Source organism: Sciurus carolinensis, chromosome 14, assembly GCF_902686445.1.
Source record: "Sciurus carolinensis chromosome 14, mSciCar1.2, whole genome shotgun sequence".
NCBI lineage: Eukaryota > Metazoa > Chordata > Mammalia > Rodentia > Sciuridae > Sciurus > Sciurus carolinensis.
In genome coordinates, this window is record NC_062226.1 from 6,007,432 (window position 1) to 6,023,995 (window position 16,564).

A 16,564-nucleotide genomic window follows, 5' to 3' on the forward strand; every position below is an offset into this window, starting at 1 on the left:
GTGGGGCCCGCAGGTCCGCCCCGCCTCCTCCACCTCGGCCGTCCAATCGGAAGAGGACGACGCCACGGAGGGGGCGGGGCCAGGCGCGAGGCGTCCGGGGGCGGGGCCGGCGCTCTGACCGCAAAGTCGCGCGCCGGAAGCGTCCGGGATCGCGGCGCGGCTCCTCGGCGGCGGGGCTCCGGGCCGCGCCACCATGCGGGTCACCGGGAAGACGTTCCGCCGGCGCCGGGCCGACACCGAGTCGGAGGAAGATGAGCAGGATTCCGAGGAGGTTCGGTGCGTTTGGAGCGGTGCTTCCAGGGACCAAGGAAAGCGAGACGGGCACGGGGACTGATCACTGGTCGGGCGTCGCCTAGACAGTTAACTGTGAGGCGGGGTTGTTGTCCCTGCTGTGGACAAAGAAGTTGAGGCTCCAGGGGATGAGGCTGTCGCCCCAGGCCGCACAGATGAGGCGGTGCTCCGGGATGAGCCTGGATCTGACTCCCAGTGATCCAGGGCGCAGGGTCCCTCTCAAGCAGTCTGTTGGCTCTGGGTTCTACGGGGGATCTCTCAGCCTAGGCATTGCTTTTTTTTCCCCCAGGCTAAAACTGGAAGAGACCCGAGAGGTGCAGAACTTGAGAAAGAGGCCCAACGGGGTGAGGTGGGTACCACTGGAGAGCCAGGTCATGGGCGGTGGTGATGACAGACATGCCCCAGCCCGGGTCGTCATCGCAAACATCTCAGGCGTAGCTCTTCTAAACACATCTACACCTACTGCCTGGAGAGGGGACCGACGTTGTTTGGAGACCTTTAATCATGACATGCTCAGAGAATGATGATCTTGGGGGGTGCCCCAGAGGTACAGAAATAGGTCATGAATTCGAATTTTAATTCACCCGGTTAATTGTGAAATACACATTGACTTTTAAGAGTTTGGAAAATAAAAAAAGTTTGGAAAATTTAGAAGAATATAGTCAAACAGTACCAGCTGGGCATGGTGTTGGCCACCAGTAATTCCAGAGACTGGGGAGGCTGAGGCAAGAGAATCACAAGTTAACGGTCAGTCTCAGCAACTTGGTTAAACCCTCTGCAGGTTAGGGAGGTCCTGTCTCAAAAAAATAGAAAGGACTGGGGAGTAGCTTAGAGGTAAAACGCTCTTGGGTTCAGTCCCCAGTACCAAAAGATAAAAAAATGAACAGCACTCATAATTTACTAATCCAGAAGTAACTAAGGTTAACATTTAATGTTCTTTCCAGTCTGTTTCCTTTATCTCTTTTGTGAAGATTGTAAGCAATTTGATATACATACTTTTTCCCTTTTTTCAACTCATTATGACATTGTGGGCATTCACTCATATTGTGGAATACTTTTCAGAAAACCTTTTTTGAATGGCTACATATTATTCTGCCAAAACTATGTGATGTAATTTGCTAACAAATCTGTGCAGGTCATTTATAAATTTTCACCATTGAAGATGGCTACAGTAGATATTCTCTTGCATTTATCTTGTACTGCACTTTCCCTGATGACAGCATCTTAGAAATGAGATTTCCAGGCCAACGTAATGACAACTGGTTTTATAGGAAAGTGTACTACTTTCTCCTGCCCTCAGCATCCACAGTGAGCCATTTTATTTTAACTTAGTTGTGGGATTGTCCAGCTGGCTTTCCTGTTCATCCCTCAGAGCTTTCCCTTCATACTAATGTTGTATCCTGCAAACCTCCTGACTGTTCCTCCTCATTGCTGAATTGTGATTTCTTTTTTTGTTTTGTTTTGTTTTGCACAGTGCTGCTGCCCTGCTGGTGGGAGAGAAGGTACAAGAAGAAACCACACTAGTGGTAAGTTACGGGATCCTTCTGGTGGCTGCTCTTTTGTAGGGGATTGTGCCTGTTTAAAAATCAGTGATGATTGCCAGGCATGGTGGTGCACGCCTGTAATCCCAGCGCCCAGGAGGCTGAGGTGGGAGGATCACAAATTTGATGTCATCCTAAGGAACATAGTAAGGCTCTAAGCAACTTAGCAAGACTTTGTCTCATAAACTAAAAAATAAAAGGGCCTGTGGAGGTAGCTCTGTGGTTAAGTACCCTGGGATCAATCCCTGGCGCTGAAAAAAAAAAATTACTGATGGTGATTGAACTGCCCTTGCCATGTGTGCTTCCTTTAAGCTGTGCTTGCTCTCTGCAGGATGATCCCTTTCAGATGAAGACAGGTGGTATGGTGGACATGAAGAAGCTGAAGGAAAGGGGAAAAGATAAGTATGTGCAGGACAGACAGACGCAGGTTCATTCCAGCCTCTCCCTCAGTCTGAGCACCCTCAGAGAGTGGGGGGAGGAAGCTGCAGTGGCACCTTTCATGAAACATCAGAAGTAGCCTTTATGCTTTGCAGAGGGCATGTTATTTAAAGAAGGGCCCTTGCCTAGCATGCTCAGGCCCTAGGTTTGATCCCCAGCAACCCGCCCCCCCCCCCAAAAAAAAAAAACCCCAAAAGAAATAAAACTCTAAAAGTTAGTTCAGAGCCAATAAGTAGGTTGTTTGTAAAAGTGCCCCGTTCATTACCTTTCAAACCCATATGGAAGTTTTATAAAAGAAAACCATTATAAAAATAATACATTCAAATATTACAAAGCTTGAAAAATAGATTTCTCAGAGGTATCACCAGAAGCCAACAGTTTGCCTAAATTTTAGTTTTTATATCATGTCATATATTTTTGCCCAGCCATAAAGAGAATATTATACTTTCTGTTGTACTCTTGTTTCGTTCTTATGTCATAAAAGCTGGCCACACTGAATCATGACTGAGAGTCTCTGCCTCATTGCTATTTCTTTCAGGATCAGTGAAGAGGAGGACCTTCATCTGGGGACATCATTTTCTGCAGAAACCAACCGGAGGGACGAGGATGCAGACATGTAGGTGCCAGTCTGTTTGACTGTGAGTGAGTGGGGCTGGGCTGTAGTCAGACAGGGCTAAGATACTCAGTCACATTTGACTTTTCTAGAGTTATCTAGAAAATGCCAAAGTTGACCTTTCTCCCCCTGCCTCTCAGGCTCGAGAACTTTGAAAACTTCTTAAAAAGCTGGGCATGGTGACATACACCTGTAATCGCAGAGACTCAGGAAGCTGAGGTGGGAGGATCCCAAGTTTTAGGCCAACCTCAGCAATTTAGCAAGGCCCCAGGCAACTTAGTGAGATCTTATCTCAAAATTAAAAAATAAAAATAAAAAGGGCTCGGGATGTGGCTCAGTGGTTAAGTGCTTCTACATTCAATCCTGGTAGAAAGAAAGAGAGAAAGCGAAGGAAGGAAGGAAAGATGAAGACTTCTTAAAAACTCTTTAGGGGCTGGGGTCGTGGCTAAGCGGTAGAGCGCTTGCCTAGCACGTGTGGGGCACTGGGTTCTATTCTCAGCACTGCATACAAATAAGTAAATAAAATAAAGGTTCATCAACAACTAATTAAAAATATTAAAAAAAAAAAAAAAAAAAAAAAAACTCTTTAAAGGGTGATTCTTGGGCTTTTAGATTCCTTGACTAGTGATATTTTCCCAAAACATGACAGGGATAAACATGAACTTGCCCATATTATTTTGCCAAGTCCTTTAAAAACAAATAGCAGCAGGCATGGTGATGCATGCCTCTAATCCCAGCAACAGGCTGAGGCTAGAGGATGCCGAGTCCAAGACCAGACTGGGCAACTTAGCGAAATCCTGTCTCAAAATAAAAAAAAATTTAAAAGGTGGGACTGAGGATGGAGCTCAATGGTAGAATGCCCCTGGATTCACTCCCCAGTGCAGCAAAAACCAAATATAACTACCGTCTTTTTGTCTTCAAAGAATTAATACCAGTAGTTCAGTAGGACATAATATAGATTGGTACTTTAAGTTGAAATTTTCTAACTTGAAAAACAAGTTGTTGTTTTTTTTCTCAGTTCTCTGGACTGAGGAGTATTTCTTTGTGGACCATCATGGGTCTGTGGACCAGTGTTGGGGACTCCTGATTCAGAAGATACCCAGCGTGAGCTCCTGCCCTCTCTGATGCCTGTGGGTTTCTGTTTTCAGGATGAAGTACATTGAGACAGAGCTAAAGAAGAGGAAAGGGATTGTGGAACACGAGGAACAGAAAGTCAAGCCAAAGAATGCAGAGGACTGTCTGTATGAACTTCCCGAAAACATCCGCGTCTCCTCTGCAAAGAAGACCGAAGAGATGCTTTCCAACCAGATGCTGAGTGGCATCCCCGAGGTGGACCTGGGCATTGAGTGCGTGTCAGACCCATCTGCCTCTCCCTGCCCTGGGGCACTTGGAAGAGCTGTCTGCTTTCTAGTTAAAAGTTATTGGGACCATTTCTTCTTTGTGACCTTGGAAATCCACAACATAAATTCTGTTCTTTCTGGAAGGTTATTGCCAGGAGTTTCTCTGGAGGCTTGGTCAGAGTGGTCGAGACCTAAGGGACCCTGACCACTGAAAGAAAAAGTGCTTCCTTGGCATTTACTCACAGCCTTGGGCTTTTCTTCTGGTTTCTTCCAGTGGGAGCTGTTAAAGGCTCCCTCAGGCCTCCCTAGTGATCCTCCTTTCACTTTTAACTACAAAATACCTGCTTTAGAGGGGGAATGTCACAAAAGAAATACAATAACCCACACCCTCCCTGAGGAGAGTGGACAGGAGACTTTGGGTTCTCACCTCTTTCCTGGCCTTGCTGACTTTGAACCGTGGGCTTGATTTCCTGTTGATCAGAAGAGAGGAACAGCTCTTGGTCTCCCATGACTACAAATGGTCCACAAGAATGTGGCTGTGAAGGCACTTGGTGAACTGCAGAGAGTCTCGCCCTAGGACAGGCCATTTCTTTATGCAGGGGTGGGCTGCCAGCCCACCAGTGAATCACACCTGCATGCCAAAGGGCTTGTGATCTAATGTGGGGTGTGATTCTTCTCTCCCCATAGTGCAAAAATAAAAAATATCATTTCCACGGAGGATGCCAAGGCCCGCCTGTTGGCAGAGCAGCAGAACAAGAAGAAAGACAGCGAGACATCATTCGTGCCCACAAACATGGCTGTGAATTACGTGCAACACAACCGATGTAAACACTCTGGAAAGCAGCCCTGCCGTGCCCCGTTGGGATAGGTGCCCAGGAGCCCCATAGTCTGATGTGCACCCTGCTCTTTTTTGGTCCAGTTTATCATGAGGAGCTCAATGCCCCCATCCGGAGAAACAAAGAAGAGCCCAAAGCCCGGCCCTTGCGAGTAGGTGACACGGAGAAGCCAGAGCCTGAGCGTGAGTACAGCCGAGGCCTCAGTTCTTGGGTGGCATGTGTAGGCCAGGTGGGGCTGGAGAGGGCAGAGCTCTGGCTTTGGGTCAGGGCCTCTGGGTTCCAGTCCATGCTCCGGCCCATCCCTTTCCAAGTCTCAGCTTCTTCATCTGTACAGTGGGGACGGTAATAGAACTTACCTCTTGGGGTTGTTCCGAGGATTCACTGTGCTACCAAGTATAGGAGAGATAAGCCAGGAAATTTCAGAGGGCAAAAATGAAACAGGTATCTACCCCAGGCCCTCTTGTGCTCCTGAGCCCTGACCTAGGCCACAGGGAACAGGTAGGATGGCCCTTGCCTTTAAACAGCTGAGACTCGTGGCAGGTTCCAGCATGGCAGACTGTTTCCTGTTCTCCTCAGGGTCCCCTCCTAACCGCAAGCGTCCTGCTAATGAGAAGGCCACTGATGACTACCACTATGAGAAGTTCAAGAAGATGAACAGGCGGTACTGAGACGTCGAGGGGGCATGACAGACTCGCTGCTGCAGAAGGCCTGGGTGGGCCGCTCCTTGGCCAGCACATTCAGTGTTGGGCAGACGCAGTGCAGCTGCTTCCTGCTGGCTTTTCAAGCACTAAATTTGTGACCTTTTGAAACAAAACTGGGTAGTTTTCCTATTTGTGGGCAAACTGTTCTTACGAGCATCATTAAATCTTTTTTGTAAATGTGTTGACTTACCATTGTTCTTGCAGGAGGCAATAGCTGTGTGCTCCTGGTGGGATGATGTCCTTCAGATTGTGCTTTTCTGATCATATGTGAGCATGTTGTCTGCTTCTGTGTATTGGAATGGGGTTCAAGTCTGCATCCTACTTTGCTTGGAGTGGGTCCAGCAGACAGCTGGAAAATTATGGAATAGGATCAGAGATGGGTATTTTCTGACTTGTACAAAGTTACCTGTATCTCTTTATTAAAAAAGAAAACTTGAGCCAAGCACAGTGGTGCACATCTGTAATCCTAGTGGCTCAGGAGGCTGAGGCAGGAGGATTGCAGGTTTGAGGCCAGCCTGGGCAACTTAGACCCTGTTTCAAAAAAAAAAATAAAAAGGGGTAGGGATGTAGCTCAGTGGTATGCCCCTGGGTTCAATCCCGAATACCACAGAAAAAAGAAAGGAAAAACTGCATTTCTTATCACTTTTAAAACTTTGATTAAATTGAAAATGAAACCAACTTTATTGTTTGTGTTATGTTTCTTTACGTCAACATCAGGTGATGTTTTCAAAGCCTGGGGTGGGGCAATGCAAATGTAATTATTAAGATAGATCTTCTCCTTGAGTTTAAAAGAAATGGACTTGCCCCAACCTGCTTCCTGTCAAGTTCCTTCCCAAGCTTGCTGCCATCTTCCCTGAGGTGTCAAAGCAGCCAGGACGAGGAAAGAGCAGTCTTGATTTAGCTGATTTAGCATGGGCACTGGCTACAGGAGCTTGACTCTGAGGTCCGTCAGACAGAGCCCTGCTCACAGCTCATTGTGTTCTTGGGCCAATCCGTTCCCTCTGAGCCTGTTTCTCATCTTCATATGCAGTAGAGAATGTCCCCCTTCGAGTGGAATGCAGGGTCACAGCAGGCAGGAGCCATGTGTGCCTCATGTTTTTCTTTGAATCCCTGGAACCTAGTCGGTGGGACACAGGCAGTCCTCCAAACTCCACGTGAGGGAGGAGCCCTCATTCCTCCAGCATGCAGCAGTGAGCACGGTCCAGTGGTGTTGCTTACAAGAAGTGCTCGATACTGTTCACTACGTTCAACACAACAGGAAAAAGATGGCCCTTTACAGTGTTTACAGAGTATTTCAACAAGCACCAGATTCCCATGATGTGCAGGGGAACACCAAGTGTTGGAGATACCAAGGGCCTCGCACATCCCCTGGAATATAGGCACACAACAGATATTTATGGGATGGGAGGGCAAAGAAGCGCATTCGCCAGCATTCCCTTTACTGGAGCATAGCCCAACTTGAAAGTGGCCCCAGAGAGTAGGAGCCAGACTTCTCATGCTGGAGTGGGGTTTCACAGGTGAGGGACACACCACCCACGGGATGGGTGAGAGTTGGAGATGTCAGTGGGAACTCACGCGTGGCTTCATAAAGTGACAAGAGGCACACGTGGGAACAGCATAGATCTGTGTACGCAGACATCTCATTGGTGTCAACTCAGTCTGGAAGAAATAACGCCTCAGTAGCAAGCAGCACACTCAGCACCCAGATCTCCAATAAAGGAACTGGGCTTACTGTAGATATGGTCGATTCTAAGATGGGCAGGAAATGCATAAAATGAGCCAACAGTGCCAGAAAGTAAGGAAGTGCTCAAATCACACCCCAGCAAACACTGATACTTGTTGGGTGTGTGGAAGGAGCTCAAGGAACCAACTTAAATGCCCAATGGCCCAAACAAGAACTTCAGCAAACAGTGGTATTGGACTACCCAAAGTATGAAATAAATTATGGGTCTGTAGTGATATAAATGATTGAATAAATACATAAGGGAGAAGAGACCAATCTTCCAGGCAGAATTCCAGATAATTTCTGTAGATACTCTGCCCTCAGTGAGGTGGGACACAATTCCCCACTCTCCTGGTAGGATAGTGGCTTTCTTCCAAAGACTACAGTAGGGAAAAGGAGGACAGGAGGGAGGAACTGACAGCTGAGAAACATGACAAACACGGCCGAGTCAGGTGATCAAGGTCAATGTGGCTGGGTAAACCATACTGACAGTATTACTCTTGGTATGATACCAAGAAAAGAGCACTTCATCTCCATGATCCTTCTTCCGGAACCCATAACCCTAGGCTTATCATAAGAAAAATAGATAAATGCCAACAAGAGGCATACTACAAAAGATTTGAGGTATTGGGGATATAGCTTGCCTGATGAACAGGACTGTGGGCTCAGTCCCTAGCTCCCCCTGGCCTCTCCCACCAAAAAATAATTTAAAAAATCAAATATTAGAACAAGAAATCTTCCTAGCACCACTATAAAGCCTGGGTGGGTGTAGCTCACTAGTGAAACGCTTGCCTAGCATATAGCATACCTGTAGGGGCCCTGGGTTCCAACCTCAGCACCACCAAAAAAAAAAAAAAAATTAAGGCCAGGCCAGTATTTCTCAAAACTATCAAGGCAAGATCTTGGGGGCAGGGGAGTAAATAAGTCAATTTTACACAAGTCACAAGTTGATACATTACAACTAAATGTAATGTGCAAAAAAAGACATTAAGTAAAAGTAAGGGAATGATTTTAGTTAATATATCAGGAGTGGTTCATTCATTGTAACAAATGTAGCATAGTGATATAAGATTTTAATAATGGAAACTGTGGGGGAGACAGGATATGGGAACACTCTGAAGTATCTTCTCAATTTTTCTGTAAACCTAAACTGTTCTTAAAAACAAAATAACACCCGCTCCCCCAAAAATAAACAGTGACTGTTAGCGCATGCCCACAACCAACGTTTCAGAAGCCCAGGCCGGGGCGGCGGGGGGCAGGAGTGTTGGGGGGAGGGCGGTGGAGGACCCTGCCCCTAACAAAGATGGCGGCCTCCCGCGTCAGGGGCGGGACTGCCCCGAACAAAGAGGGCGGCCACGGCTGGGCGGAACCGGAAGCGCGCGGCTGGCGGGGGCGCGGGTGCGGGGTCAGCGCAGGCTCGCGCAGGGCGGCGCGGGTCCGGGCATGAAGCTGGGCCGGGCCGTGCTGGCCCTGCTGCTGCTGGCGCCGTGGGTGGTGCGGGCGGTGGAGCCCATCAGCCTGGGACTGGCCCTGGCCGGCGTGCTCACCGGTTACATCTCCTACCCGCGCCTCTACTGCCTGTTCGCCGAGTGCTGCGGCCAGAAGCGGAGCCTGAGCCGGGAGGGTAGGCGCGCCGGGCGGGCCGGGCTGCGGGGGGCTGCAGGTGGCACCGGCGCGGCGGCCGGCAGCGTCTGATTGCGGGCCGGGGCCAGCCTGGGGGACCTCGCGGAGCGCCCGCCGGCCGCCTGACCGGTGGGAGGAGCAGGCGGGGCCGAGTGCCCGCGGCGGCCGGGAGCGAGCGCGGCCGGCAGGGCGCTCGCCGGAGCCCGCGGGGCTGCCCTGGGCTGCGCTCGGCAGCCGCTCCTGCCCTCCCTCGACTGGCTTTGTCTTTCCCAGCGCTGCAGAAGGATCTGGATAACAAGCTCTTTGGACAGCATCTTGCAAAGAAAGTCATCTTAAACGCTGTGTCTGGTTTCCTAAGCAACCCGAGGCCCAAGAAACCTCTCACGCTCTCCTTGCACGGGTGGACCGGCACGGGCAAAAATTTTGTCAGCAAGATCATCGCGGAGAATATTTACGAGGGCGGTCTGAATAGTGACTACGTTCACCTGTTTGTGGCCACGCTGCACTTCCCCCACGCCTCGAACATCACCCTGTATAAGGCAAGGGCAGAAATTTGGAGGCCTTCTTGGATGAAGCTGGGTGTGGGTCTCTGTTGTGGGTGAGATTTGGGGGTACCGTGTTGAAATGAGTGAACCTGAACATGGCACCAAGTGTCGATTCCCCTTTGAAAGGTGTGGAAGTTACAGAGGTCCCCAGTCTACACCATCAGAGCTTTGTGGTGGTTTCTGAAAGTAGGCCCAGTGAGACTAAGCATGGTCATAGAGTTTTAGAGAGGGAAATGATTAAATCCAGCTTAAAGTTTGTCACATCCTACTCGTTTTATGTAAAAGAGAGCATTCTAGAGAGGCCTAAGTTTACTTTAACTTCACTGCTGCCGAGTGCTTTTTACAATTTAGTCCACTGAATAATCAACCACCCAGGCTCTGGCAGCTGACACCTGGACTCAAATCCTGACTCTCCCTCCTAGCAGCTGTGTAGCCTTGGGAAAAGCACTTGATGTCTCTGACAAACAGGTTCTTCATTACACTGTGGTGCTTGTGAGGATTCGGTGAGCTCTAGCTCTGTCAGTCCAGTAGCATCCTGCTTGGCGCTTGTACGTTAAACAAGCTCAAGCCTGTTGCCTTTTAGGATCCACACAACACACCTGCAGATAGGCAGACCTGTCAGATGCTTAGTCCTCATCCCTTGAACACATTTCCCTTCTGCTCTGGTGAGCATCAGGGTCACCAGCTGTCTAGGGCTCCTGAGGTTTTGGACTTCCAGTATTGAAACTGGGTGAGTGCTAGGCCACTTGGGATGAGTTGGTTGTCACAGTTAGGATTGAGGCACCACCATCTTAACCACTGGCTTTGGGCAGGTTGCTCAACCTCTGTGCCTGCATTTTCTTATCTGTCAGAAAGAGAATGCAGTGGTGTTCTGATGGCCTTAGTGTCTTGCCATAGTGAGTGCTGTCTACATCAGGGTAGCACAGTGGGAACTCCTTGGCTGTTAGGGCCAACCGAGCAAAGCGAGTCCTTTGTAAACAGTGACTCACCAGAATCTCAGAGCCACTTCAGACTCCAGAGGTGCCGGTGTAAGTGGAAGCTAGTTCAGACCTAGAGAGCAGGATTGCGGCTTAGATTAGACACTCACACGGACCATTGTAACCACAGTCACAGTAGCCAAGGAAAACCCCAAAACAATAAGACATACACTGTAACTTCCAGAATCTTCCTTAGAAAACAAATAGCTGATTTTCCTACCTCACCTGGAGGGGAAAAATGTCTCTGGATTTTATAGAACCATACCCCAACTTTCTGATGAAAAAAGCTTCAAAGGTCTCATTCCTTCCTTTGATCGCTTAGTATTTTATAAAATACTCTGTGCTGGGGTGTGGCTCAGTGCTAGCGTGCCCCAGGGCCTGGGTTCCCTCCCCAGCACACACACAAATAAGTACCCAAATGTGTTCATAGGGTATAATTCTGGGTAGGCAAGTTCACTTCAGGAACCCCCAGGAACTGTGCAGAAGCACCCGTGTGCCACCTCACCAAGACGTCCTCTCAGTGGCACGCCCTGGACTCGAACTGCCTGTCCTGAGGGAGCTGGGACCACTACCTCTCCGTCCATAGTTAGGGCCTTGCTTCTGAGGGAGGGCAGAAGTCATTCGATTTCCATCTTCCAGAAAGCTTGGGGTACAGGGCCTATGTGTTTCACTGCTATTTGAGAACCAAGGACCAGCACCTCACTGACTGTGTTGGTTGGTCTCACAGCAGAGGAGTCATCAGAGTGTGGGGCTTGGAGTCAGGAGGGGTGGGTTCAGATCCTACTCTGCTACCTATTGTATAATCTTGAGCACGTTGATCAAGCTTCCTCTGCCTCAGTGTCCTCATCTGGACCCTGAGTGGGATGTGCCCGCTCCCGGGTGGTCACGAGGAACAAAGGAACCTACGCATGTCAAGTTCTTGGTGCAGACTCCCAAAACGTACCTGTCGTTCTTGGTGGCAGAAGTCCTTTTACACGCTGCGGTGTGGCTCAGTGGTAGATCACAGGCCTGGTGGTAGATCTCAGTGGTAGATTGAGGCCCTGGGTTCAGTTGCTAGCACCGCGCTTGCTGGGGGCTCTGAACAGGCTTTTCCCCTTATAATTCAGGACCAGTTACAGTTGTGGATTCGAGGCAACGTGAGTGCCTGTGCGAGGTCCATCTTCATCTTCGACGAGATGGACAAGATGCACGCTGGCCTCATAGATGCCATCAAGCCTTTCCTGGACTATTACGACGTGGTGGACGAGGTCTCCTACCAGAAGGCCATCTTCATATTCCTCAGGTGGGTCAGGCTGAAGGTCTGTGAGCGAGCCCGTGGGCCTCGGGAAGCCCACTCCTCCCTCACTGCAGCTGTCTTACAGCAACGCTGGAGCGGAGAGGATCACAGATGTGGCTTTGGATTTCTGGAGAAGAGGGAAGCAGAGGGAAGAAATCAGACTCAAGGACATGGAGCACGCCCTGTCTGTGTCAGTCTTCAACAACAGGAACAGTAAGTGGGCCCTGTGCCCCTTCATAGTCCTGCACCCCTGTGTTTGGAAGCGTCAGCGTCACCATCCCTGGGAGCTGGGTAGAAAGGCACTTCTCAGTCACCTTCCAAGTCAGAACTCCTAAGGGGGGTTTGGTGACAAACTCCAGGTGACTTTTATAAACACTGAAGTTTGATCAGTGTCATTTTAAACAAAGAGGGAGATTGTTGAAACCTTCAAAATTAGTTCTCCATTTTCTTTAGCTAAATATTTTCTCTGTTGTGGAAATCCAGAGGAGGCTGCTGTGGGAGGCTTGTCCGGAGAGGGGACCCCAGGAGGCCCCTTCCTTTCCTGGCTTCGCCTGGCACTCAGGTCCTGTGTCTGAGAACACAGAGCCAGGGCGGGCCCTCACCCTGTCCAGCCATAGGCCCAGCTCCCCCCGCATCACCTTGCTGAGAGGTGGCTGCCTCCCCCTGTACAGATGAGGACAGTGAGGCGCAGCCCGTTAGGTGTCTTCGCTTCCAGAACCTGAGCTTTAGACTCGTGGCTCTGCTGCCTCTCCAAGCAGTGTCACACAGACCTTTGACTTTGAACCCTGGGAGTGTTCAGGCCATGGCGGGGCTGACTCACTGGTGACGGCTCACTCAATGCAGGTCACCTGGTGGCGTCTTTACTCAGGTTCTTGAGACTTAATAGAAGGCCTTGGGGTTTTTTTGTTTATGTGTGTTTGGGTTTTTTGGGTTTTTTTGGTAGTGGGAATTGTGCCCAGGGGCTTAACCACTGGGTCATATCTCCAATCCTTTTTGTATTTTATTAGAGACAGTTCTGAGTCTGAGTTGCTCAGGGCCTTGCTAAATTGCTGAGGCTGACTTTCGAACTTGCAATCCTCCTGCCTCAGCCTCCAGAGCCAGGGATACAGGCGTGTGCCACTGAGTGTGGCCCAGAAGGCCTCGTTTGAAACACACTTGCTGAGAAGGTCGTACTGGAGTTTCAGGAATAGCGTGGGCGTTTTATGTAAACTCATACCAGAGAGTATTACTGAGGAAAGACAGGTAACTGTAAAATGTTGAAGTCTCTCGTCATGCCAGAGACACGAGCAGGCGCGAGGGGAACTGCAGTCGCCAATGGCCTCGACAAGGCCTGGGCCGAGACCATGCCGGCAGGCTGCACGGTGGCTGTGGGGCAGACCGGGCTCAGCCGCTGTGGACCGTCCTTGGGGGGAACTGAATGTTTACCCCACGCATGCTCACTGAGCACCTGCCAGGCACTGGCCCGAGAACTGGGGACAGGTCTGCCAGCAGACAGGAGTGCTTACCCTCAGACCTGCCGAGACGATGACGAAGATGGCGGGTGCATGGGCACGAGCGTGTGTCCCTCTAACCCGCAGGTGGACACGTGCACCCACACGTGCATATCCCCCCATGGGAAGCAAGAAAGGGCCTGGGCCGCTGGATAAGTAGCGACCGTGCCTAGAGTGCCCTGGGCGGCTCAGGCGGCCCTCGAGCTGACCCGAGGGAGCGAGCTGTGTGGACAGCTGAGGGACAGGGTGCCCCTGGGACTGCAGGTCTGGCCTCTGGGGTGGGCACGTGCTGGGGTCTGGAGATGGACGGTGGTGAGGAGGTGAGCCCTGGCCTCTTACCCCAACTGTGGAGAGTGCCTGGAGGCCTGGCAGCTGGTGACATGCCCCTGTTTCTCGTGGGACCCTGGCCACTGTGGAGAACGGATTGAAGATGGCAGACCGGGAGACCGGTGTGGTGGCCGAGGCCTGGCGGGGTCTGGGTGTGCTCTGAAGGTAGAAGCCAGGTTTCCTCCCTGAGAGAAGTGCCCCGCTGGAGCAGGAGGAGCGGCTTGTGGGGACCTCAGGTTCCCTGCATCCCCAGCAGGGACACCCCAGGGAGGCGTCCTGGCTGGGAACACAGCTCCGGGAGTCACCAGTAAGTGTCCTTGGTGCTTCTGCTGCTGGGCTGGACCCAGGGCTCACACGTGCAGGCAAGCGCTCCCCACTCGCCCCACCCCCACCCCTTTTATTTTTTGCAGCAAGTTTCTCTAAATTGCCCAGACTGGCCTCAGGCTTGCGAGCCTCCTGCCTCAGCCTCCTGAGCAGCTGGGATTACAGGGTTGCACCACCGCACCCAGCCAGTAAGTGGTTTTTAAGACTGTAGCTGAGGTTACTGGTTGTACTCTACACTCTCTGGGCCTGTGTGGTCAGAGCCTTGTCATTAGGGCTGAACTCAGAGGTCACCTCCTTCACTGGGCCCTGCCCGGCCACCCCAGCTGCCACCCACCTACCCTTCATAGTGTTCAGTGCTCCTGGCCCTGTGGGAAAGCGTGCCTCCTGCCTCTGGTGGTAAGCCCCGTGCCAGCAGTGTCCGTGGCTGGCTGGCTCTGCTGTCCCCAGAGCCCAGTACACGCCTGGCAGCGAGCCATCCTACTTGTGACTATTTGGCGCTCACTTTTCTTTTCTGTGACCACGTGCTCCTCCCCACCCAGCTGGTCAGGTGGATTGAGCACCAGTGGTGTGCAAGGCACTGTTGGGAAGAAAGCTTAGACCCCAGTCCTCAAGCAGCCGGCATTAGGGGTGGAGTCGCAAGATTAACCAGCCAAGCAGAGGATGTGGAGACCATGGGCGATGGCGATCCAGTGGGTGCTGCGTCATGTCGCAGGGAGTATGCACTGGGTCAAGAGTCCCAGGAAGCTGGGTGAGGTGGCGTACACCTGACTCAGGAGGCTGGGGCAGGAGGATTGCAAGTCAGAGGCTAGCCTCAGCAACTTAGTGAGGCCTTAAGCAAAGTAGCAAGACCCTGTCTCAAAATAAAAAGGGCTGGGGGTGTGGCTCAGTGGTAAGCACCCCTAGGGTTCTGTTCCTGGTACCAAAAAAAAGTCCCAGGACCCAGAAGGGCTAGGCAGGGGCAGGGAGACCCTCAGGGGGAAGGCCTGGCCGGGCCTGTGCCCTGGTGTACAGCGTCACATTCACACTTGGTGCTCGGAGTCCAGCTTCTGGCCCCAGGTGCTCTGCACCTGTGGGCTGCACTGTGGTGGCGGTGGCTTTCTCCCCGGCTGCTAGTGCAGGTGCCAAACTTCAGGAGAGGCCAGCGTTTCCAGGACTCATCCCCAGCTGCTGTTCCAGGGCACCAGGACACTGGCCTGTGACTGACGCTTCCCCTCCTTGCATCTCTCAGCCTCCCTGGGCTTGCAGTGGGGAGGTGGAGGTGTCCCTTTGCACCATCACCCTGCCCCTGCCATTGGTAGAAGTATCACAGCCGCGGCTGTTTGAGCAGCCCCAGTGGGTACAACTGACGGACGGACTGGCAGGTGATGAGGGGTGAACAGCACCTTTTCCTTTTTCCAGGTGGCTTCTGGCACAGCAGCCTGATTGACCGAAACCTCATTGATTATTTTGTCCCCTTCCTCCCCCTGGAATACAAACACCTGAAAATGTGCATCAGGGTTGAGATGCAGGCCCGGGGCTATGAGATTGATGAGGACATCATAAGCAGAGTGGCTGAGGAGATGACGTTTTTCCCCAAGGAGGAGAGAGTTTTCTCTGACAAGGGCTGCAAGACGGTGTACACCAAGTTGGATTATTACCTCGATGACTGACGGCCAAGACGTTGCTTTCAGGGGGACGCGACAGTCTGCTGCAGCTCCTTTCCCGGGAAGAGCAATCAAATGGATGTTTCCCAGTGGATGCAGCAGGAATTCTGGGCCTCGTTCCCATCCCTGGGAGGCCACCACGCCACACCTTACAGACCCTGGATTGTGGACAGGAAGCTTCTGGAGCCTTCAGAGAAACTAATAGCTCCCAGCCCACCAGCTCCAGGGCTCATGATTTTTAAAGAATTATGTTTTAATTTCACTTGTTTCTGTTTCAAGGAAAGACAAATAAGTTTTACTGGAAATGTGGTAACTTTATTTAAGATGGTTTTTAACATTATGAGGAACTCTTCAAATTCTAAGTTTCTGGCTTCATGTGGTTTTTTTCAAATCCCCATCATTCTACACCATTCATGTCTACTGCATTAAAAACAAAAAAAACCCAAGCACAGATCCTTGGCATCTGTTCTGTGGGATGACAGAACAGGGGACCCAGTGCTGTCCCAGGATGACCAGAGCCCTGCTGGACCCAGGGAGTGTGCAGACAGGACTAGTACTTAAGAGGGTCCAGGTGGGCCCTGCGGGTAAGTCCCATGTCCTCTCCTGGGGTTTGCATCTCAGGAACAGTGTGAACTGCGGGATGAGCTTGGTAATGCTGCATACATCTGTCAGAATTTGAGTCTTTTGAAAGAAACTTCCAGAGCCTGGCACAGTGACACCCGCCTGTAATTGCAGACTGAGGCAGGAGGATCAGAAGTTTGACAGCCTAGTGAGGACAGGGTAGTGAGACCCTGTCTCGAAAAGAGCTGGGATGTAGCTTGGTGGCAAAGCATTCACAGCTCTACAGCGATCATACTGGGTTGGTCCCCAGTACCA

The 16,564-nt window shown here is 51.1% G+C and overlaps 2 protein-coding genes across 3 annotated transcripts; both read left to right on the forward strand.

Moving 5' to 3' along the window:
- Positions 1-136: 136 nt before the first annotated feature.
- On the forward strand, positions 137-6,296 carry C14H9orf78 (chromosome 14 C9orf78 homolog). Its single transcript, XM_047524804.1, has 9 exons — positions 137-276; positions 581-640; positions 1,766-1,817; positions 2,164-2,234; positions 2,809-2,886; positions 4,032-4,229; positions 4,911-5,047; positions 5,143-5,241; positions 5,636-6,296. The coding sequence occupies exons 1-9, from the start codon at positions 194-196 to the stop codon at positions 5,725-5,727; spliced, it is 870 nt and encodes a 289-aa protein (XP_047380760.1). The 5' UTR covers positions 137-193; the 3' UTR covers positions 5,728-6,296.
- Positions 6,297-8,857: 2,561 nt separating this feature from the next.
- Tor1a (torsin family 1 member A) lies at positions 8,858-16,145 on the forward strand. Of its 2 annotated transcripts, none has more exons than XM_047524439.1 (5): positions 8,858-9,107; positions 9,380-9,645; positions 11,735-11,910; positions 11,990-12,117; positions 15,716-16,145. In XM_047524439.1, exons 1-5 carry the CDS (start codon positions 8,927-8,929, stop codon positions 15,928-15,930), a joined length of 966 nt encoding a protein of 321 aa, XP_047380395.1. In that variant the 5' UTR covers positions 8,858-8,926; the 3' UTR covers positions 15,931-16,145. The 2 variants fall into 2 exon arrangements, with proteins under 2 accessions (XP_047380395.1, XP_047380394.1); XM_047524438.1 differs by having other exon boundaries at positions 8,863-9,107; positions 15,444-15,854.
- Positions 16,146-16,564: the final 419 nt, after the last annotated feature.

Bases quoted from the DNA above. Each gene is read 5' to 3' on its own strand.
- Tor1a (XM_047524438.1), top strand. From the start codon at position 8,927: ATGAAGCTGGGCCGGGCCGTGCTGGCCCTGCTGCTGCTGGCGCCGTGG. The intron at 9,646-11,734 runs GCAAGGGCAGAA...CTTATAATTCAG, and splicing joins CGAACATCACCCTGTATAAG to GACCAGTTACAGTTGTGGAT. The intron at 11,911-11,989 runs GTGGGTCAGGCT...GCTGTCTTACAG, and splicing joins GCCATCTTCATATTCCTCAG to CAACGCTGGAGCGGAGAGGA.
- C14H9orf78 (XM_047524804.1), top strand. From the start codon at position 194: ATGCGGGTCACCGGGAAGACGTTCCGCCGGCGCCGGGCCGACACCGAG. The intron at 1,818-2,163 runs GTAAGTTACGGG...TGCTCTCTGCAG, and splicing joins AAGAAGAAACCACACTAGTG to GATGATCCCTTTCAGATGAA. The intron at 5,242-5,635 runs GTGAGTACAGCC...TGTTCTCCTCAG, and splicing joins GGAGAAGCCAGAGCCTGAGC to GGTCCCCTCCTAACCGCAAG.